The sequence below is a fragment of the Eschrichtius robustus genome, chromosome 1 (assembly GCF_028021215.1).
Source record: "Eschrichtius robustus isolate mEscRob2 chromosome 1, mEscRob2.pri, whole genome shotgun sequence".
Lineage (NCBI taxonomy): Eukaryota > Metazoa > Chordata > Mammalia > Artiodactyla > Eschrichtiidae > Eschrichtius > Eschrichtius robustus.
This window is the reverse complement of record NC_090824.1, coordinates 188,174,880-188,199,279: the sequence shown is the minus strand read 5'-3', so window position 1 is coordinate 188,199,279 and position 24,400 is coordinate 188,174,880. Positions and strand designations below refer to the sequence as shown.

General features: G+C 39.9%; 1 protein-coding gene across 2 annotated transcripts in view; it reads right to left on the bottom strand.

The window, feature by feature from the left end:
- ARMC3 (armadillo repeat containing 3) overlaps positions 1–24,400 on the bottom strand; it is an 89,142-nt gene that overhangs the window by 14,058 nt on the left and 50,684 nt on the right. The window contains exons 10-15 of one of the 2 annotated variants that reach the window (XM_068538630.1): positions 13,731–13,980; positions 10,102–10,238; positions 9,107–9,275; positions 6,602–6,702; positions 5,805–5,906; positions 5,285–5,401 (exon numbers count right to left, since the gene is read on the bottom strand). In XM_068538630.1, coding sequence (XP_068394731.1) covers positions 5,285–5,401; positions 5,805–5,906; positions 6,602–6,702; positions 9,107–9,275; positions 10,102–10,238; positions 13,731–13,980 — 876 coding nt within the window. The remainder of the gene's footprint in view (positions 1–5,284; positions 5,402–5,804; positions 5,907–6,601; positions 6,703–9,106; positions 9,276–10,101; positions 10,239–13,730; positions 13,981–24,400) is intronic. The other variant, XM_068538636.1, reaches the window with a different exon arrangement.

Genomic DNA, 24,400 nt, shown 5'->3' with positions numbered 1-24,400 from the left:
CTCAGACAACAGAGATTTACTGTGAGAGCCCAAAACAATAAGGATATTTTCTGTGTTCACAGGTGGATGAGTAGGTAGATAGGCAAGTAGAGAGAGATAATTGGCTCAAAACTGTGTATTGACATCATCAAAGTTTAATCACTTGCTCCTTCTGATCCCTTCAACTATTTTTTAAAATTTATTTATTTATTTATTTATTTATTTATTTATTTATTTATTTATTTATTTATTTATGGCTACATTGGTTCTTTGTTGCCGTGCACGGGCTTTCTCTAGTTGTGGTGAGCAGGGGCTACTCTTCGTTGCGGTGCACAGGCTTTTCATTGTGGTGGCTTCTCTTTGTTGTGGAGCATGGGCTCTAGGCCCGCGGGCTTCAGTAGTTGTGGCTTGCAGGCTCTGGAGTGCAGGCTCAGTAGTTGTGGCGCACGGGCTTAGTTGCTTCATGGCATGTGGGATCTTCCCGGACCAGGGCTCAAACCCGTGTCCCCTGCATTGGCAGGCGGATTCTTAACCACTGCACCACCAGGGAAGTGCCAACTATTTGAATATATAAATTATAGAGCAGAGCTGGTGGGAGAGATGTAAGTCATGAATCTGGCTCCCTTGTGGTTTCAATTTAGGTGAGAAGATTTTGGTATGTGAAAAATAATCACAATACCATGTAGCATTCAATAAATTCCACAAGGAATAAAAATTAGAAACTCAAGCAGTTCAACATTGAACAAAATCTATTCCAGTTAGGTGTCCTGTTCTACCCAATCTATTCCAAAAGGATGAGAAGGGAGTATTGTACAAAGTGGAGATATGATTTATTCTGGTCTTAGGAAGGTACATCGTGTGTGTGTGTGTGTGTGTGATGTGTGTGTGTGTGTCTGTAGTTTATTTTGTTTGTTTCACTAGGATGTACGTTCTATTAGGACAGAGGTATTTGTTCACTGCTATACTTCCAATACTAGAATAATTCCTGGCATCTAAGTGCTCAGTAAATATTTGTTGAATGAATGAATAAATTCAAGAAAAGAAGGTCAGAAGGTATTTAAATGTGACCAAGAGACAATATGTGTTTTTGGAAGACTTTTGAAGTCAAGATTTAAGGGAAGGGAAAAAAAAAAAAGGTAAGGTATGGGTAAAAAGAGGGTTTGAGAGAAATTCTTTTATTTTTTAAATTTTAATTAAATTTTTTAAATTGAGGTATAATTAACATGTAACATTATATTGGTTTCAGGTGTACAACACAATGATTCGATATTTCTATACATTGTGAAATGATCACCAGAGTAAGTCTAGTTACCATCCGTCACCATACAAAGTGAACTTTTAGGATTCACTCTCTTGGCAACATTTAAATATGTTCTATATTATTGACTATAGTCACCATGCTGTACATTACATTCCCATGACTTTATTTTATAACTGGAAGTTTGACCTCTTGACCCCCTTCACCCATTTCTCCCACTCAACCCCCCTTCCCTCTGGCAACCACCATTCTCTTCTCTTTATCTATGATTTTTGTTTTGTTTGTTCATTTGTTTTGTTTTTTAGATTCCACATATAAGTGAAATTGTACAGTATTTGTCTTTCTCTGTCTGATACTTCGCTTAGCATAATTCCTTCAAGGTTCATCCATGTTATCTCAGATGGCAAGATTTCATTCTTTTTTATGGCTGGTGGTATTCTATCGTATACATATACCACTTCTTCTTTATCCAGTCATCCACTGATGGACACTTAGGTTGTTTCCATATCTTGGCTGTGTTAAATAATGCTGCAATGAACGTGGGGGTGTAGAAAATTTTCAAATTAGTGCTTTCATTTTCATCAGATAAATACCCAGAGGGGGAATTGCTGGATCATTTTAATTTTTAATTTTTTGAGGACCCTCCATACTGTTTTCCATAAAGCCTGCACCAATTTACATTCCCATCAACAGTGCACGAGGGTTCTCTTTTCTCCACATGCTGGCCAACACTTGCTATCTCTTGTCTTCCTGATAGCCAGTCTACCAGGTGTGAGGTGATATCTCACTGTGGTATTGATTTGCATTTCCCTGATGATTAGTGATGTTGAGCATCTTTTTATGTGCCTGTTAGCCATCTGCATGTCTTTTTTTGAAAAAATGTTTATTCAGATCCTCTGCCCTTTAAAAATCAGATTGCTTTGTTTTGTTACTGAGTTTTATGAATTCTTATATTTTGGATATTAACCTTTTATTGGATATATGATTTGCAAATATTTTCTCCCATTCAGTAGGTTGTCTTTTCATTTTGTTGGTGGTTTCCTTTGCTGTGCAGAAGCTTTTTAGTTTGATGTAGTCCCAGTTATTTTTTTTTTTGCTTTTGTTGTCTTTGCTTTTGGAGTCAGATCCAAAAATTGATTGCCAAGACTGAAGTAAACAGCTTATCATCTAAGTTTTCTTCTAGGAGTTTTATGGCTTCAGGTCTCACATTTTGAGTTAATTTTTGTTTATGGTATAAGATAGTGGTCTAGTTTCATTCTTATGCATGTGGCTGTCCAGTTTTCTGAGGAAAATCATTTTAAAAACAAAAATGTTTTAGGAAGTCGTTGTGATGCTATCAAGATGACCTAAGTAGCAGAAATGTTAAAGTATATGTTGTAAAGATCTAAAAGTCTCCAAAGATGAACAGACTGGAAGGATATGTATTTCATATCCTCCTATTTGGGGACAGAAAAACACACTTTTAAGTGTGTGTAATAAACTCATGTGCAATCAACTTAAATATTTATGAAAACTAGTCTGAATAAAAAAGATGGTATAGATAGAACTTGTAATTCCTTTCACGAATGGGTATAGTAAATGTTTATTGTAAGGAGAATGCTCTTTACAAGGAAAAGCTTTAGAGAGCATTAGACATGTTGGTTTCTGTGAAGCCTAGGGAAGTATCAAGAAGGTGTCTGGATAAACAAAATATAAATTAATCACCTCTCCTTTGAGTGCTGTGCCATAAAAGAAAGTGCAATTAAAACCTTCAAAAACAGAGATAAGATGGTGGCTGGTCACCTAATGAGAGCCTCTTGCTCAATGATTTTAATTTACATGGTATATGGTAATAATATTCATCAGGAAAAAGACAGAAGTCCGTACTTTCACTTTCCTTGCCTGGTACCTCACACACAGTTGACTGACTTGTCTCCCATCTCTCCTCTCCCTTTCAAAAATTCAGCCACTTTGTGGTTCTAGGTGTCTCATTATTCTTTGTCAGTATTGCTCAGTACTTTTTTTGGTCAACATTAAACATTCTCCGTGACATTTTCAGATGAGTAGAGTTAAAATATTTTACTCTATGTTCAGGGGTCCAAAGTTTTAACAGTCACAAGAAAGGTTGACCAAAAGATAAACAACAGGAAAACGAGATTATGACCAATCTATCCCCCAGTGGACCACGGGCTAAGAAGGGGAAAGAACCTGGCCACACTGATCACTTAAATAAGCCAGGTGGATTCTTCCCCAGGAAGCTGAGGAGTTGAGGAGACCACAGGGAGACACCTGCCTCCGAGCCAGCCAAATGTCCTGTCAAGCATGTGAAGATAAGATGGTCTCCACAAATATGCACAAGAGACGCAGATTGTACTTGATTATTGTTGGGCTTTAGAACTGAAAGACTGCCTTGGAATTGGGGCCGGATTTGGTCCCATGGCAAGTCAAAGTCACATACAAGCTACAGTTATGGGTGAGGGGATAACCAAAAGAAAGTCAGGGAAGGTAACAAAGCAATTGTAAACAGACACTGTGCAGGTGGAGAGAGAAAAAGAGAGAGGGAGAGAGGCAAGCAGACTAATGGTTTATCTACTTTACTCCCAGCTCCTGTCGTGCGCTGGATTCTGGGGATTCTTCTGCATCCCTGCAAGGCTGGAGTGGGGTTTGGGCTCCCTGCAACTGTTTCGTCCAGTAGTACTAACATTTGTTGAATGTTTACTCTGGGCCAGGCCCTGCTCTAAGCCCTTTTCATTCATTAACTTATTTAATCTTCTCAAGACACTGTGAGGAACAGACTACGGTTTTGTTTTGTTTTGCATTTTACTGATAAGTGAACTCAGCCAAAGAGAAGGTAACCTATTTGCTCAAGAGACACAGTTTATAAGTGTGGATCTTGTTGAAAATAACCTTTTCCTGCAAAAAGTTGAGATTTCTATTCTCTTGAATAAACACAAATGCCTTATGTATGCCAGCCAAGCACTGTGCTAAATGCTGGGGATGAAAAGAGAAACTATTCGAGTCAGAACGTGTTCTTGTCCTCAAGGCACTCTCAGTCCAGAGGAGGAGAAACGAGAGAAGCCAAGTGAGGAGAGAAGGGGAAGGGAAGAGGTGAGGAGGGGCAGGAGGGCAGAAAGGATGAGGGCTGATCAGAAGCAGAGATCAGAACAGTGAGCAACAGAGACTGACAGGAGAAAATAAAGTCAGAAATAGAAAATACACAGCTCTGAGGTCTGCGGAGGAGGGCAGACCACTCCTTAGGAGACCTTAGGAGACAGTCTCGGTTTAGAAGGTAGATGCTCAATTGTATACATGTGTGCCAAATAGCCTCCAGCACCCCAGTGTTTTTCAAGGGCTTAAGTCAACAATAATTGACGGGTCATGGAGCGGGGCAGGAGGTCTGAGTGGTTTTTTGAAGAATCCAGGAAAGTGCTCACAAGAGAAAGAATATGTTTAAAAATATGTAAACATGTAGACAGTGTTTTAAAATATGCCAGGCTAAAAAGCGTGGAACGACATTATAATGGTTCCAGCCAAATTCAGAATGTGGTCCTGTTTCCCTTTCCTCTTCTCATTGCTTCCTGAAGGGCCAGGGGTTTCCGTGAGCAAGATGGGGAGGGGACGTGGAAGCCAGAGGCAGCGAAGAGGGAAGGCTCACACTCCGGCCGGTGCTGCTCTTCAGCTGCAGAGGCAGCCACCAGGGGAGGGCAGAACAGTTCATTTTAAGTTGATTCCTGCACATGGCTGGACTTTTAAAGGGCTGACTGGAGACTGCTGTTTCCGTTGTCTCTGAATTAAAGTGACTGTAGGACTTTACAGTGAGCAAAGTACCCTGAGTTCTCACCCAGAGGCAGGAGAAGAAATTCCCTCTGGGTAAGTTTTAAAGAGACAACAAGAGACACAAATAAAGGTAATTTTAATTATACTTCATGAGTCCTGTTTAGTCCTACTTCTGATTCCATAAGAAGAGCTTCCTAGTTAAAAGCCACCCCTCCCTTTCACCAACTCTGTGGGTAATTAAAACTTGACGGGATTACAGTTAGGAGAAGAATACAGTAAGGAAGTTTCTACCTGGATCCTTTCTCTTTAGTGGCGCTTTTGCTAAGAGCAGTATTGCGTCCCGAAGTAGATTCTGATTTCTCTTCGGTGGGAGATGCAAATCCAGCACTAAAATGATAACTGTTTTCTCTTGTCATTTGAAAAAAACCACAACCAATTTCAATCATACAGAAAATAACAATGCACTACATTTGCAAGGCATTTTATAATTTATAAGGCATTTTCACTTCCATTATATGTTTTGATTCCAGCCACCGAGAAGAAGCAGGGCACCAGGCATTATTCCATCTACAGATAAGGACACGAAGCCTGATCATGGACAGTGCACTAGTCAGGGGCAGGGGCTCAAGATCTCACTCTGGGTTCACAGAAGACAGAATGTCAAACCAGGTTTCCTGGCTTTCATCCTGAAATTGTGTGACTGTGAGAAGAATAAAATTTAAGTTGCCAAAACCTAAAATCTAAATTTCTTTTTTACTCCCAAATTAAGGGAGAGAATTATTTGAGTGTAGACAAAACATCATTTTCTTACTTGGTCTTTTCTTTACTTGCTCTTCTTAAAGAAGATGAAGAAGAAATACTTCGTCCATAACCAACGTCTGATGACTTATCTTCCGTAGATGGAGGTGGAGAACTAAAAGTTTACATATTTGAAATTATGTACAAATTAAAATAATTTGTCAATATTGACTTTGTCCTACAAAATAGATTTTTTTTCTGAAAAATCATATTTAGAGCTGACTTTTAACAGTGACACATTATTTTAAAAGCATAAAGAGGTTAAGATAAGATAAAATGAATATTATAAAGCTTTTCATGAGCTAGAACTGGAAATAGTTTTATAAAATGTGTCACATAAAATGTATTATATAGATATATAGGAATACAAGACCATTTTAATGGCTGTTGAAGCTTTCATTTTTAGCTCTACTATTTTCTCCTTATTTTATTAAAAATATTGGACAGCAGTGGTATTCCTGGATTTAGTTCTGGAGATTTGTAAACATAATTCATCTTGGTTTGCTCCTATCTGTTTATACTTTCTTCAGTTACTTCATGTTACCGGAAGGGTAATAAGCCCTGATTGCAGAAATACCCATGGAATTGACTGGTAAGATAGAGTCGAAGGAAAAACCACAGTGGTGACTATTCTGTGTTCTTTACTATGTCAGGCTATGAGTTTATGGACCAGTGTTTACTTTCATGGTGGTGCTAGATACAGGAAGTATGAAAAGATACCATACTGGGAACCTTTATGTATTCACATGATGATGGACAAACAAAAAAATTATTTGCTTCCCTTCATTCCTCCTCCCCGCAAAGACTCACGCATCAGAAGATTTACTGTTAACTAAGAGTATAGCACGTTGGTCACTTGGTTCTTGTAAGCAGAGATCCTTCAAAGGCAAAAGTTTGGTGCCAGGATTTATCTGTAGATAATTTAAGAATTGAAAAGTAATATCTGCATGCATTATATATTTTTTTAATGAATACTGATAGAATAGGTTCTTAACTGTTTGAGGTATCTAATTTCACACACACACACACTTAAAAATAGGAAACTGAAGCTTGTGGATGTCTTGCCTTTGGGCAAGATACACCCTCCAATTCCCCCTCCCCCCACCCCCCCAGTCTCTGTAACTTGATACTCAACTGTTTCATACCATAATTATCAGCTTGGCCCCTGGAAGTATTTGAGTTTGAAAATCTATCCATATACATAAGGAAGAGCTTATCGTTTGTAGGAGTAACTAATTGCTAAACAGATCACTAAAAATGTTGTGAGGATAACTACCAACAAGCTAGACAAAGCCCTATACTAGCAATTTTATCAGCCTGGTGAAGAGGGTTAGACCAGATCACCCTGTGAGCTCTTTTTCCAATCAAGTAATAGATCCTTCTCTCATCCAAGATACTTTTCATGGTTCTTTTAAAGTAAGACAGAGCGTGTCATTCTTCTGCCCAGAACCCTGACGTGTTTTCCCACTTCATTTAGAGTAAAGGCCCAAATCCTTCCAGTGGTCTAGAAGACTTCCATGAGCTGCTTGCTCTTACCTGCTCTGATTTGGTCTGTTATTCCGCCCCTGGTTGACTCAGTTCTAGCTAAACCGACTTTGCTGTTCCTTGAGTGTGCCAACCACATTTACTCACGGTTTCTGCACTAGCTCTTTCCTCCATCTAGAAAGCTCCTTCTCCACTATCCCCAAGGCTAAGAAGTCCTTCACCTCCTTCAAATTTTTTGCTCAGATATTACCCTTTCAGTGGGGCTACCTGACCACATCAACTCCAGTGTCCTCAGCCCCTTTATCCTTCTCTGCTCTCCTCCCCACCCACTGCAGCGCTTGTCATTTCGATCACGTGATAGAATGTATTGGTGAGATTTATTGTTTATTGTCTGTTTCCTCTCACTGGTACCATGGGAGTAGAGATCTTTGTCTCTTTTGTTCACTGACACATTTAAAGCCTGAAATATTAGAAAATATTTAGAGTGAATCAGAGAGTTCTCCTTCATAAGGAAATTGTCTCATTAAGTTTTTTTTAAAAAAACTCATGAACAAATACATTTTGTCACAGTTTTATCTGTTCCATGGCAACAGATAAGTGCTCTGGTAAGTACTCTTTGGTGGTTTTTCTGCTCTTTTCCTCATTTTTCTTAAAGCGTCTTTGTGCTAATAATGTGGCACCTGTTCTTTTAAAATTACTCATCATTGAACGAGAGCAGTAATTTCTCGGTGGTTTGTGTGTGTCTGTTATGGAGGGTATGGTGGTGGCAGTGGCTGGCAGAAGCAGAAGGAAGAGAAAAAGTTTTAGGCTGGCGGTTTTGGTTATTCAACATGTCTCTAATTCTGTTACCACGATACAGTGTTTCCTGCAAATACGGCTTAGCTGTGATTCTTTTATGGCCCTGTCGCCTCTGCTTCTTTGAACCAGATTCGTCCAAGAGGGTTTCTGCTGCCAGCCCTGCTCACCCCAGTTCCTGGGGTCCTGCCCACCTACCCCCTTGCGAACCAAGCATATAGCTTTTGTATGTCTGAGTTCTCCACCCCCTCGGGAAGTATAGACTTTTGATGGTGCTTTCTGAGATCTGCTACCACTCTTGTCCCTCTCTGTGCTTTTTTTCCCTTTTCATTCTTCCTCCTGTGTAACTTCTGCCTGATCCCAGGGACTTTTAAATATTTTTGAAGTCTGCAGATCATACCAATTTCCTACTTCTGCCTAAAATGGGATTTGTAGGTTTTAAAAAAAATTTCCCCATTCTCCTTATTGCTTTTGGTTTCCAGAAGAAGTAGAACATGCTGACTTAGACAGTAATGTCAAAAAGCCCTCAAGACTCTCATGTTTAGCTTCCCATTTCTCTTAACATTAACACTGAATTACACTGTAAGTTGTTTTAAAATCGTAATCACAAACGCAGCTAAGTAAAATAATATTCTTCTACATTACATTTTAAAATTCAGTATTACAATTTGGTTAATTTCAATTAGATTATAATTAATAGATAAAAACTTATACTTCTATTATTGACATTATCATTATCATTAACACTGAGCCCTAGAAGTAATATAAAAGCCGATTGCTTTATATCTTCTCTGAAACTTGAGAGTAGCAACAGCAAACTAATTTAAGTTCAGGTCATCAGATTCTAGTTAAAACTGTACACAGATGCAAAATCTTATAGCCAGACAAAGTTTAAGGATGAAGTTCTGATTCCCAAGTTTCTGCCTATAAAAATATAAATTATGTTAGGCAGTTATAAAATTGCAACGTAATGGCATCACGATGCAAGAAGAACTGATCACACATACTAAAATACAAATTAGTGCTGCCACTTACCCGACCATAATCATAGACTCCATCAGTAATTATGTTACTTGATGACAAATAGCCAGTCTGGCTGTATTTCAGAGACAGGTGGTGGTTGAGCAATTTGTTATGAGCTGCCTCACTGAATTTGTTTTTTCGACTTACTGATAGATTAATTTCTTCAAGGATATCTAAAGCCCTGTCAATAAAAGCAAAAAAGACATTATTTGCCTTATATAAGCAATCCAACAGTAAGTTCCCATTCATACACCTCACTAAGATCCTGAATGAAGAATTGAGATGGAAAGGTTAAAACCATCCCACCCTTTTAGGTAACCTAATCCTGACAGAATTATGAAGACGAATCAGCCCTTTTTGAGAACATACATGCCATGTAGAAACTCATGATCAAACAGTTGAAAAGGACACTTTAGGAAGAAAAAGTTCTTCATTTAAAGCAAAATTAGTATCGGACTCCAATTTTTTCAGCTAACCAGGTGACATATGCAAAGAACAAAAATGGTTAGAAACAGGGTAAATCTGTCTGTGGAATCTTGAAACCCTCTTGGCTGAGTTGCTCAAGGCAGCTGACTCATAGGCTGTTGGTAAGGGAACCGATGTGGTGAGGTTGGTTAAAGGCGTCATTGTGGTGGAACGGTTTGTGGGGGAGAAAACAGAGATGGCAGTCATGGCTTGCCCGTTTTAATTTAACCTTGATAGCTGAGCGACAAATAGGATTGTGTTTAGCAAAGCAGAGGAAAGTGAAAGAGAAGCGTTTATCAGGATGAAAAAGTGGAAAAGGAAACATGGAAGATGATTTTGTGGCGGTGGCGGGGGAGATCTCTCGGGGGAGGAGCGGGGAGGATCACGCTTCTGCAGGCGGTCCCTTCGGAGGGACTGCGACCCGCAGAGCGTCTGAACGCCCCGCGGCCTGAGAGTGGGCGTGGAGACTCTGCTCGACCTTCCTTGGCCTGAAGACTGTGTGTCCTTCATCTGAGCCAGACTCTCCAGACCGCTCCACTCACCCGAGCCTGCACAACTCAGCGGCCGTGGGCTCATCACTGGCACAGACCATTACGGCCCAGCTGGCGTGCCGTCGGACCTCGTCGTCCTTGGAACGCAGGAGCTCTACCAGCGGCTCCAGCCCACCTGAATGTCTCAGCTAGAAATGGAAGCCAAAATTTTACACATTAAGAGTACAGAACATAAACATTCATGCTTTAAAAAAAAATCTCATTTTTTGATTGTTGAAAGGGTTTTGATTATGTAAAAACATTTTAGGATGTGTCCATGTTTAGATTTATTAAATTCAGGGGGAATCAATTGCAGAAACCTTACAGACAGGAGCGCGATGTTCTGTTCAAAGTCAAGAAGAGGCCGCAGTAAAGTAACTGAGGGAGGTCACTGTGAGTTTACATGGGGTGGGTGCAGGGCAAAGAGCCTGTCCTCTCCCCTCTACAAGCGGGATGCCCCACGTTCATTCACTCTGCTGCTCACCACTGCGTGTCCATCTGGCCTGTGGAGGACAGAATCACGGGCCCCCAGAGATGCCCTTGTCCCTCATACTGCTTCAAGGAGTGAAAAAGAGAAGAAAAAGAACAAGAAGAGAATCGGGGAGAACTACATTAATTACACTATTAAAAGAAATCACACGTATAAAATTGTTCCAATCAGGGAAAAAAAAAAAAAGAAGATTCGACAGAGCTCTTGTCTCACTGTTTGAAATGTAATGCTGTATTATCTGAGCCCGGAGGACAAAAAAGAATATCCTACAGGTCTCTCTGTGTAGTATCTGAAGACAGGAGCCCTTGTGAGATACGATCCACTTCCAATCATGTTCTGCTCAAACACAGGGACTCTAACGGGGATTACACATTAGCACACGTGACCTGGGCAAGCTTGGAAAAGGTTACTTGAAGCATCTGATGCTTAGCAAGCCAAATTTCTGAACATCTTTATATCTGAGTATAAGATAGCAATCTGACTCCACGTGTTCTTTCGGCAAATATCTAATTCATTTATTAATTTCTCCACTCATTCCTCCATTCATTCACTCACTCATTCATTCAACAACTGTTTATTAAGCATATACTGTGTGCCAGGTATAGATCAATGACATGGACTCAGGGAAGGAAAACCTCAGTTCCCTTCCCTAAAGCCTCAGGGAGCTTATGGTCTTTCATACAAAAACTAATGCAAAACAGAGCTCAAGGGAAGCATGCATAGGGGGTGGTGTGAGCCCAGAGCAGGACGTTTGAGTCCACGTTTGAAGACTAAAGAAAGCCGTCATGGAGGACAGGATGGCTGAGCTGGGTGTTGAAGGAGAGACAGGCATTTATCAGGTGAACAAAGGTGAGACCAGCTTTCCAAGCAGAGAAATCAAGGAGGTGTAAATAAGAGAATTTTAGAATTCAAATCGTATGGTATTTCTGGAGTGTAGAGTTACACCTGGGAAGCGAGTTCAGGCTTAGGCAGGTAGGGGTGGATCATTGCGAGCCCCTGCGTAGCACACTAAGCAGCTTAGCTGTTCCCATGGGGCAGTGGCACACGCCTGGGGACTTGCAATGATGTGATGAGGGTCATACATTTGAAAGATCAGTCTGGAGGCAGTTTGGGGAATAGGAGGTGACAGGGGTAGGGAGGGCCGTAGAGTCAGTTGCAGTATTCCAGGAAACGGATGGACTGCTCAGTGAGCCGCATGGAGGAATGACCAACTAACACAGTGTTGTTTATCACTGTGTTGCCGCTGCCTACTGCAGCACCTGGCACGTGGTAGCTGGTAAAAAAAATATTTGGTGACTATCTTACTACCTTAATGGATGAATACAAATGAACTGAGTCAACAGGAACAAAGAAGGGGGTAGAAAAAATATCTAAGAGACAGAAGAGATTTGTTAGTTGTCTGAGCAGACAGCACAGTGTGAGGACAGGGGCTCTGGACTCAGAAAGGTGTGTTCGCCGTCCCTGATTTCCCGACCCATCAACTCTGCTTTCAGCACATTATTTCTTTAAGCCTCATTTTCCTCCTCTATAAAATGGGGATTGCAAATGTACCTATTTCTTTTTTTAAAATTGAAGTGTAGTTGGTTTACATGCTACATAGATTACATATAGTTGGTTTATTATATTAGTTTCAGGTGTACAACATAGTGATTCAATATTTTTATAGATTATACTCCCTTTAAAGTTATTACAAAATAATGGCTATATTTCCCTGTGCTGTGCAATATGTCTTTGTTGCTTATTTATTTTATGCCTAGTAGTTTGCACCTCTTACTCCCCTGTCCCTATCTTGCCCCTCCCTTCTTCCCTGTCCCTGGTAACCACTGGTTTGTTCTCTATATCTGTGAGTCTGTTTGCTTTGTTATATTCATTCGTTTTATTTTTAAAATTCCACATGTAAATGATAACAGTATTTGTCTTTCTGTGTCTGACTTATTTCACTGAGCATAATAACCTCTAGGTTCAACCACATTGTTGCAAATGGCAGAATTTCATTCTGTTTCTGGCTGAGTAATATTCCATTGTGTATAAATACCACATCTGCTTTATCCATTCATCCATCAATGGGCATTTAGGTTGCTTCCATATCTTGGCTATTGTGACTAATGCTGCTATGTACATTGAGGTGCATGTATCTTTTCGAAGTAGTGACAAACATACCTATTTCATGTGAGGCTTAAATGCATGTTAAGTGCTTAGCACACTGGCTGTGCATAATAAGTGCTCCATATTGTTATTTTTACTGGGGAGAGAGGAACAGTCCTAGGCTGTTTGAATGAGTGCCACGCGACAAGCAAACAGGAAAAAAGCAAGAGAAAAAGGTACGTTTGTAGGTTTATATCAAGTCTTTATGAAATGGGCCAAACACACTTTTATATGGTGGACTTGTAAAAAATACAATTCCATGTTTTAAATTTTTGAAATACAAGAGAAACGGAAGAGTGTGAGTAACCCATATTTATAATTTCAAGCATCATAGTAAAAGGCACACCTGAGTGTCCCCCACTCAGCTTAAGAAATGGTGCATTTCAATGACCTTGAACCCCTGTGTGCTCCTCTTCAAACACATCGACCCCCTTGATCCCCCAAGAGGCAACCAATTTCTTAAATTTGGGGTCAATCATTCTCTCACTTTTCTTTATAGTTTTATATGTATGTGCTTAAACAACATATTGCTTTGCTTTGCATATTTTTGAACGTTATATAAATAGAATTCACACATCTGTTTTCTTCTGAACTTGACTTTGCTCAGCATTATGCTGGTTGAGATTCTTCTCTGTTGATGTCTGTAGCTACAGTTCATCCATTTTCACTGATGCAAGATTCTATTTTATGAATATACCACAAATTTATGTATCCATTCTCTTAACAACTGGACAGTTGGTTTGTTTCCAGCTGTTGAGATGTTATAAACAATGCTTCCTGGTGCACAGAGACAAGAGAGTGTCTTCGGTATATACCTAGAATTGCCACATTATAGGGTACACTCACCTTCTTTGCTGGGTGATGCTAATTTGTTTTCCAACGTGTTGCACCAATTTTGAGGGACTTAAATGATGGGTAGGTTCAAATACTTGAAAATGTTTCAAATTAATGCACCAGTAGGTACGGACCAGAAGAAAGAGAAAAGGAAAGTGATGCAAATGCTCACCTCTGTCCGGGCCTCGACATCACACGCGGTTGCAGCAACGGTGAGAGCGGCTTTGCTCTGCACGACAGTGTTGGCAGAGTGCAGTGGGCTGAGCAGGGCGTGCATGACGTCGTGGCTCTGGATGTTCAGACGCAGGGGCTCCTGCATGGCCATGTTCGTCAGCACCGTGGCGGCGTTGGCTATGGCTCCATCTCGTTTGCTGGACAGGGCATTGATTAACGCATCGATACCATCACCTTCGGCAGCAGCGCTGGGTCAATGAAGGAGAAATGAATGCCGTTCACCCCTGTTCAAGAAATGATCTTTGGAACATACAACTAAGCTTATAAAACAAACGAGTGCCTACAGACAATTTCAGAAAGAAATTAATTTACCTGGGCGATGAACCTGGAATTGAGGCTCTGGGGATTTAAATGGAGTCTCGGGGGTTATGAATGAATTTAAATAATCCTTTCCCTACATCTGCAGCTTTGGGTTATACGAAAATGCATGACTGCTTCTTAGAAACCCTACTACAGCTATTCATTTTTTAACTCAGTGATACTTATAAGACCAGGAAATTCTGTTCAAAGTAAGTCTATTAAAATATTCCTAACCAGTAAGAAAACAAAGGTTTAAATGGGAGGAATGAGTGAGCATGGGAATTTAAAATTCTCCAGCTCATCTTCCCTTTTTGTAAGTGAGGCTGTTAACTGTAGGCAGATGTTAACACGTTTGAAGGCAGCAGATCATTCTGGGGGTGGATGTTGCTTTTACAAATTAAACATCAAGATCAAAGTCATGATACTGACAAGAATAATTTTAGTAATGTAGGCATATTCAGTTGTTAAATTTCCTATTTCTAGTATAAAAACGTTTTCCCACAATTAGAAGTCCTAAACCTCCTTTTAAAAACACTATGCTTTCTATAGTCCTTGCTTTGTAATCACTCAAAAAGCTCATAAAATAGTAAAAATTAAAAAAAGAGATCATTTTAAAGAGTGGAAGTTGATTTAATTATGTTCTTTAATGTTTGGAATTGCTTCAAATAAGAGATGTTTCAAGCAGTAAGATATATAGAGCATCCTGGTTTTAAAGGAAAACCCCAAATTATGTTAAAAATCCATTTAAATCATCATAGAAATAGAGTTAATCAAGACAATAAAAATACACTTGAGACTTCAATAATACAAACATCTTTTTCCAGTTTATATTTGCCACTTTAAAAAAAATTTAGGATCACAGTAATAACCAACATTGAAAAAAAGAAGTGAGGCTATGCAGTTTAGCCCATCACTGTATTCTGATGAGTTCAGTTTGGTTCTGTCACTTGAATTTGCTGGTTGTGAAGGAGAACTGACAGTGTCAAGAACAGAAGGTATCACAATTATTCATCAGAGAGCAGAATACAAACACAACCTCAATAAGGAGACTGCTAGCTTTAGGTGAAAGGAAGCTGTGAATCAGGCACAAACCAGCTCTGAAGGAGACTTAACCGCAGCCACCGGGCAGGAATGGAATGACTAGAGGCAACATCTCTGGAGAACGAAGGGCTCCTTGGTGTTGACCATGAACGCACCTCCTACCCCCGGTTTATATACACCCATCCAGAAAACACACCCTACTGATTGATACCAAGTTAAAGTCAGCACTCAGTTCCGTGTTTCCCCTCCTCCAGTTCCTGGTGTCTATTTAACCCTCTGTGGCATCTAGTCTTTCTCTGGGATGGCGTCCCTTAAAACTAAAATTTGGTGAGATGACATGTGACCAAAATTTGGGAGGAAGCCCAAGAAAAATATTGAGAGGAAGGCCCTGCATCTCACTATGGCAGCCTGAGGAACAGCATTTAATTTCCTTTCCTAGAGGATAAAATAAACACTCTTAAGATAATCTCACATTTACGTCTCTCTCCTATTATTAACTGACACGGTGGTCATTTGATTTTATGAATAAGGGAAAATTTGGAGGCTCTAATATATTAGTTCACCAGGAACTTCTCATACTCAACACTGAATTTTAAAAAAATGCCAGGAAGAATTTTAAATTATGCATATATTCTAATTAATTAACATAAGCTTAAACCTTCTCAAAAAAAATTGTTTCCTTTGAATTATTTTTCATGCACTTGATACAATCAGTTCCTTAAACCAAATACTCTGCGTTTTTTTTAATCATTATAAACACACCTTGGCTAAAATGCACGATTCCTTTGTCACTTAGTGGTTTTTATCTTTGACAGTGTTCATTTTTTAACACATCTTGGAGAGTAAAGAAAGAGCACACAATGGAGGCACTTCAACAGCATCCACGATAGAAGCCAGAAATGCTTTAGGGAAATGCATACTAGTAAATTCGGAAAGGTTTTATCTTTTGTGTGTGTATCAGGGAGTTTAGGGAAAATTTAAGTAAGTATGTAGGATCATACTCAATCGTTTTAGTTTCTCTAGTTTATGTAAAAACAAACAAACAAACCTGGGTCATGGAGACTCAGGGATTTTCATCAGGTATGTCTCTGCTCTCAGCCTTTCTGCTTGGAGTTTGCTTCTCCCTTTCTCCTGTACGAAGGCATGTCTGGCCCTGGTTCATTTATACTCTACCTTCTGCTTTTTCTTTGCTTTTTATGGAGGCAGTGAAGGGAAGCACATAAAAACCTGGCTGTTTAAAAAAACCAAAGATTCTAGTACACAGTGGAATATAGCTTTTACTGAAGTGAGCATAACTGCCAGCACCGAAAGACAAATCATACAGGCACAGCTGGGAGAGCAACGTATATTATATGTACACATCTGCCCATAATTTGCTACGTGCAGCTCTAAGTGCAAAAAGCATAATTGAGATTAACTTATGATATGAAAATCAAGCTATTAGTCTTACTTAAAAAAAAAAAACTAATTTCAGTCATAGAAACAGAGTGCAGAATTTGTACTTTTTTTAAAAAAAAGAATTGCATTAATTTTGTGCTTTCAAACGCAAGACATTCTGTCTTATTTTTCCCCAAGTCTAACATATACACAAGCTGAAGCCTGTCCTATTTTTAAGACACATTTTAGTCTCCTAGATGGTAGAGCATTATCCAAATGAATAGGACAGAAGTCAAACTGCTTTGTTACAAAATCCAGAATTACAGGGCCATATATCATCACAACAATCTGAAACTATTTTCTGATATTTACTATCATTAGTCTCCATCCGGCTGGAGTTTAATCAATTAGGAGTTTAATCAATTAAGAGTTTAAAATGTAAATTGAAACAGAAATTAACCAAACTACAAACCAAATATGGGAATGTATAAAAACATCTGTTTATGTCATTTGACATATGTAAATAGAAGTGAAGTTCGACATGTCATGTGTATCCAGTCTATTAGCAAGTCCAGACTATTTCTCTCCTCCATATTTCTCAGATCGCTTCCTTTTCTCCATCTCCATCTCTCCCACTGAATCCAATTCAACATCCTATATCTTGTGGATTGATATAAGTACTCTCCTAACAGGTCTCCCCTCATCCCCTCCAATCCTTTCTCCATCTTATAGCTTAAGTGATTTTTTAAAAATAATCTTATTTCTCCCCTACTTAAAACTTCCACGGGGCTTCCCTGGTGGCGCAGTGGTTAAGAATCTGCCTGCTGATGCAGGGGACACGGGTTCGAGCCCTGGTCTGGGAAGATCCCACATGCCGTGGAGCAACTAAGCCCGTGAGCCAGAACTACTGAGCCTGCGCGTCTGGAGCCTGTGCTCCGCAACGAGAGAGGCCGCGATAGTGAGAGGCCCCCGCTCGCCGCAACTAGAGAAAGCCCTCGCACAGAAACGAAGACCCAACACAGCCAAAAATAAATATATAAATAAATAAAATTAAAAAAAACAAAAACAAAAACAAAAAAAACCAGGGTTTGCCATTGCTCAGGATAAAGCCCCAAATTTCTCACGTGGCCTCTGAGGCCAAGCATGAGCTGACCGCACCTCCCTCACCAGCCCATGCACCCCGCCACCTCATCCTGTTGTCGTGTCCAAGGCCTTTCTGGCAACCTGCCGTACGCCAGACTCCGTCTCACCTCGGGGTGTGCCCACACTCTGGTCTCACTCCCGGACGTCCCTTCCCCCGGATAATTCCCATTCATCTTGCCAAGTTCGGCACAAATGTCTCTTCCTCAAGGAAGCATTTCTTGACCCCCAAAACTAGGTTAGGTCTCTTTTTCACATGTCCTCAGAGCATTCGTTTGCTAAACGTATACATTTCCTTTTGTTTTAAAAAATGAGGTTTTGGCACAAGTGTTCACAGTCAGAGAAGAGTCACAATCTCGAAATATTATTTTACGGCACCTGTTACGGAAAGGAATTCAGCACATAGTTTTTCATATTAAGTCCCCAAGCCCCACAGTTACAGCATGGGCACTAAGAGCTCTAAGGAAAAACTCAATTGCACAAATAGCGTCTATTTATGCTTCCCTGAAAATACAATGCTATTTCATGCTCCCTTTGTCCCCAAATCCCTCCCGAACCTCTACCTGAGGACCCCTAGCTCGCCCTGCAAAACCAGCTCACTCACCGCTTCCTCGGTGAAGTTATACACGTCCATCACTGCCCCTCCTTATTAATCACCCCCTCCTCTGCCACGTCTACGCCTGGTGCCTACTTCTTAGGCAGCATGTGAGTCTTTTTATATCCCCAGTGCTGAGAAGATCGATATATTTTAATTGACTTGAATCAACTCAAGAGGAATGATGAAAACCTCTGCTGGCATCCAGAAGCGGGGAGGGAAAAGTACTTAGCTCAGTGTGAAGGTTGCAAGAAGGGGTGGGATCCAACAATATGGGGATCTCCGCTTGTATCACTTATAGTTGTTCTTAAAAGCAGTTTATTTCCTCCTCACGCCTAGGCTTCTCTGATTATATAGTGAAGTCATTTTTTTTAATTACTATTTTATTTATTTATTTATTTATTTATTTATTTATTTATTTATTTGGCTGTGTTGGGTCTTCGTTGCTGCGCGCGGGCTTTCTCTAGTTGCAGCGAACAGGGGTTACTCTTCATTGCGGTGCGTGGGCTTCTCATTGCGGTGGCTACTCTTGTTGCAGAGCACGGGCTGTAGGTGCACAGGCTTCAGTAGTTGTGGCTCGCGGGCTCTAGAGCGCGGGCTTCAGTAGTTGTGGTGCACGGGCTTAGTTGCTCTGTGGCATGTGGGATCTTCCCGGACCAGGGCTTGAACCCGTGTCCCCTGCGTTGGCAGGTGGATTCTTAACCACTGTGCCACCAAGGAAGTCCCCCCATGAAGTCATTTTTATATGAAGTTTAATAGATGAAATCTTGCACTTTAGACAATGCCTTTGGGATCTGTCCCTCTCATGTATCAAGGGATGTGGATATTCTTTCTCTGCAAACACAGTTTGTTTGGGTTGTGTCATCAGAGGACACGATTTGGTACCTCTCAGATTTTGATCCTTGCTGCTGTTTGGAGACTCACATTTAACTCATCTGCAAAGGCTGGTTACATGAATCAAGGGTGACCTTGGGCCACACAGAAAATCTGTTTAACAGAGCCCATATACAGGGGGTATGTGGAACCCGCTGGAACAGATGGTAATATTGGCAATCAGAACCTTGTTTGTTAACAGTGATTACAACCATTCCTACCAGCACGGCTTTTCATATGTCTCCGTGAGGTTTGTCACACCAAGGAAGACATATTGGTGGCAGACACGCTGCAAGTGGTGAAGGGAGGTGCATATGCAGCAGTGACTCAGTGTTGGCGAGTTTAATTGCAGGCTCCCGGCGAGTCTATACAGGTGCGAGGGGGGTGGGGTGCTGGCCGTTATGATAAGCAGATCTCCTGGTTATCACAGCCGGATCTGGAATGCTGTGAACAGGATTCCTGACTCTCATCCCAGACAGTTTTTCAAAGATAATGACCCGAGAAGTCGAGGGTGTTTATTAAATTGATCAGTTTCTGAGTCCCAAAGAACCATCACCCCGCAGCAGCCCCACAGTTGCAGAAGACTAATATATGTGCCCCCCAACTCTGGCTGAACCCCAGGATTGACAAAAGTATCCAAGAGTATTGTCTCCTTTGAAAAAAGTATTATTTAAAGATGCTTATCCATAGTAAGGCAGAGAATCACAATTAACTGCAGGCAAAAAGCTTAAAATGAAGAGTGTAAAGTAACTCTATTATTAAAGTGAAACCCAGACATAGAAACAGATGTGGGAAGTTTTGCATCCTATAGCAAAATAAGAAAAAAATGCAAAAAAAAAAATATTTAAAAGTATGTGGAACCAAATTGTTTCCATCATATCGATGTGTCCTAGCAGGCGTGATTTGGGAACTTCCAGAACATGCTTTTATGCTACAGTTGCTGTGGCATCATGATGTTTCAAGAGAAAACTGCTAGTTGCAAAGAGATGAGCACACGCCAACCCAGCACCTCCACAGAGAGCATGCGGGTTTTTGTTACCAATTACGAGGCAGTCAATCAAGGTGCAGGGAAATCAAATGTAATTTTCTTACAAGTGACATGGAATCCTTACTGACCTATCTGTTCAGTCACGATACTTCACTTCCCTACATGCCACCTTCTGTTTCAAAAAGCTGGAATGCCTGCCAATAATTAACTAGCTGCCATCAGGAAAGAACAACTGTCTTCATTTTACATGGCTGACTTGTCTTCTGATAAAATAGGAATAATGGTCAAGGTGTTAGAACATTCATAATAAATGGCTTCTGCAGTTACCAAATGTTTCTGTTTAGCCTGGAAAGCAGTCTATTTACATAACTGGATATGACAAGGGCCACAATCCCAAAGTAATTAGAAATACCACGTTGTTGATTTTCTTAACTAAAAAAAATAAGGACGCTGAAATCTCTAGTGTGACGGCACATAAAACCCCCTGCCCCTTGCCAGGACTACCCTCGTCTCATCAGCTCTAATGTCAGAGAGAGTGTCAGAGAGACGGTCATTGACCAGCTGTGTCATTCCTGTGACCCCTTTCACAACACTGGTGTCATGCATGCCCCTCTCTATGACTTCGTGCTGTTTTATTTCATCTATACTGTTATCACTTCTGAAATTACCTTAAAATTACTCGTGTGTTGTCTGTCTCCCTGTCCAAACTGTAGACTTCATGAAAGCAGTTTCATGGAAGCATTGTCATGATCCCTACAGCCTAGAGCAGTACCTGGCACATAAAGAACACCCGAGTAACTGTGAAACAGTTACACAAGAAACCGAAATTCACAGATAATAACTTCCTTAGCCTCTGGGATAAAATGACAAAAGTGGTGAGGAGTGATCCCATCTAGTTCCTAGTGGAAGGTATGTTCCAGGCTCCCTGTGATCCTGGATCAAGGGTAATCACTTAGACACACAAAATATAATAGATAATCCAGATTCACTTTTTTTAGAGTTAAGAAAGATAATATTTAGTGAGAGTAAGACTTGCTCAGGAAGCAAGTCAGTCAACAGGCACAGAATTAAACCATGATGATCTGACTTTTAGTTCACTATCTTTTTTACAATTATCAGTCTCTTAAGCTTTAAAAAGTACTGTATTTTCTAGAAAAAAAAGAACCAGAATCTATTTGGTTCACTTCATCATTCCTCAGGGAATGAGAAATAAGGGAGACCATTTTGATGTATAGCATAGTGGGAAATTCTTACTAACCATTGGATACATTTTTTCCTCTTTCTCATTCTCTTATAAAGAGACTAAGGAGGAGGAGGAGGAAGAGGAGGAAGAGAAGGGAAAACAGGGAAAGGAACCTGGAAGAAAGGAGGAAGGAAGGAAAGGAGGGGATGGAAATTCAATTCTCCAAAGGTGCCTGCAGTCTGGAAGAATCCAAAAAGACCAGGAAGGCAAAGGGAAACATTTGGTTGGAAGGTATAGAGAAGTTCAAAGTTGCAGAGATAGTGAGCAGGAGGCAGAGAGAGAGAAAAGTCACGAGCTCCCCCTGGATATACATAGCTGACTGCCTCGGTGTGAAGTGTCCATCCCACCTCTGTGAACTTGAGCAAAGACGGTGCCTATATTTCCTCATCTGCAGAATGGATGTGATGATAATATTTCCTACCTCACAGGACTGCTTCAAGGATTTAGTGATAAATTCCATTTGGAGTACTTAGCCCAACGCCTGGCCACACAGGCCAGGTATCATCATCATCATCATCACTATCATCATCATCTTCACCATCACTATCAACATCATCATCATCATCATCATCCACGCATACTCAGTGAGCCACAGGGGCAGAGATTTTCCTATATCCTGTCTCCATTTCTTGGATCATGGGAAAATAGGATCCTATATCCAAATTTGCATGTGTGTATGAAATTTTCATTTTCAGACAACTTTTCAGCTAGACAGTCAAATCTCCAACCCCTGTAGGGCTAGAGCAGAAGCAGTTTCCTCAAGCATCCCACCCAAGTCTCTTTGTTTAGGCAACAGATGAGTAATAAAGGCCATTTTCAGAGGGAAGAAAAATCAAGGAAAAGGATTAATATTGAAAAGTCAAAGATGAGTAAAAATGGAATTTATGTAGGTTTTAAGCACTGCTTCAAATTTTAGGAGAAAAATCACACAATATAAAGGTATCCAAACTGTTTGATAATTTCCTCTTAAAATCAGTAACAGTGGAAATTAAACCTGAAGGATGTAGCAGCAAATTTAAAATAAGGTTATGCAAATGTTAGTCTCTGCTCTCTAGGTAATAAAAGCAGCATAGATAAGTTTCTAAATGAACATTTCATGGGATTCACCTAGCCTCACAAAACTTGTAACTAACAAAATTCAAACTGTTTGTGAAGGTCGACTACGCATCAACTGACACAGAATGGGGGTATGGAATCAACTTGTTTTTATTGCAAAATCCAGCTTTTCATTCTATATATTCCTTCAAATCAGAGGCATCTATCAACACACAGCAAAGGAGGAATCTAGGCACTAAGGGGGGTAGAAACGGAAAGTATCCACTCAGTAAACTTGGATGGAAATCAGGCAAGAATAATACTTAAGTTTACCACGAAGATGCTTCCCATCTATTTTATCTATTAACTCAGAAGGCTTTTAAAATAGTGAAGAACACTTTAAATAAAGTTCTTTGAGGTATCATCCTGAATACAAAAGTTTGAAACATCCTTACTACAAAACTGAACTTTCTAAAAGGAAGCTAACTCAAGTTTTCTTGCAGGATTCTCATATTGTGAGCATTCTAATTCAAAGGAGGTAGCATCTGACAACAAAGTAAGATGTCAGAATTTTAAAACAAAATAATCTTTTCTATTATATAAAGTCAAGAGCAAAAATTCAATTCTAGAGTAAGTACCTAGCAACAAGATTAATTTATGTCGGTTAAGTGTATTATATTTATCCTATATGGTTATATAGCACAGCCAATATTCAGTCACCAGGACAATTAATGTGTCAAAATATTCTGAAATGACTTCACCTTAAAAAGAGACGAAGACAAGCATCTATTAACACACAGTTAGCAGTAGAATACTATCTCTTTAAAAGCACCACAATGGAATGCTTTCCAGATCACAATCTTTCAGTAATGTTTTAAAGTATTATTTTAGACATATTGAAGAGTATTTCAAATTAAATTAGTGTGCGTTTTCACTAAAATACAGAGCAAACCTTCACCTTTTTTTGCCCCTCCCCCAACTTCTTCCTAAACTGCCACTAGGGGTCAGTATGAAGACACAGTTCCTCCACTGTTAGAAGGAATATGGAATTCTGAAAACATTTTCCCTGTGAAAAACCCTAACAAAGACAATAACCGCGGAACTTTAGCATTATCAAGTCCAACCCATACATCACGTCTGTAACATGAGTTTGCATTTTTCCCGAGACTGCATTTTAATGTTGTAAATCACAGTGGATTATTTCTATGGTCAATGTTTCTTTGATAAAAAAAAAGTACTGTAAGTGACAAGATCACTTACTCTAAGTGAATCTGTGCATATTGGCCAAGAAGTATGATCTAGAACGGATGTTAAAGTTTATTCTCAAAGGGTGATGGTACACATCTCTAGCCATCTGGGAGGTACGTATCCCATCTCTTCCTGTAGAGGAACGGAGATGCGGAAGTGAATCTTGTGATGTTTTGCCAGCTTTGAGAGGTGGTTTTTTTCCCTCCTTCAAAATGACCATCATCATTCACTGCACTACAGCCTCAAGTACACAAGAAAATATAGGCAATTTTAAGGAATAGCACTAGTCTATACTTAAGTCTACAGAATAAAAGAAATTAAAATATTTGTAAAAATAAATATACATGTATACTAACTTCCACTAACTCTATTTAATGGGGTGCGAATTTAAAAAAGCTTTGAAAAGTGCTTTGTATGCACACTAGAGAGATTTAACATTCCAAGAAATCACTCAAGGTCAGACCCTTCCCTAACAACACTGAATGGATAGGGAGTTGGGTCACTGTGAATAAATGAAGTGCTGTCTTTTCTTGAAGTTCTGTATGTGGAATATCTTTCAAAAATTTTCTCTACACATTACATGGCTTTCTTAGGCATAGTACCCCATGAATAATTCTACTAGGTATTAAAATTATTCGGTCAATACTTTATTTCTATGTTAGTGAAGAGAAATATTAATACTGATAATACAAAATGACACGTCATCCATGTAGAATGAGGACGCTGAAAAGTTCCCAAAGCACTCAAAATGCACATCCATATAATTTG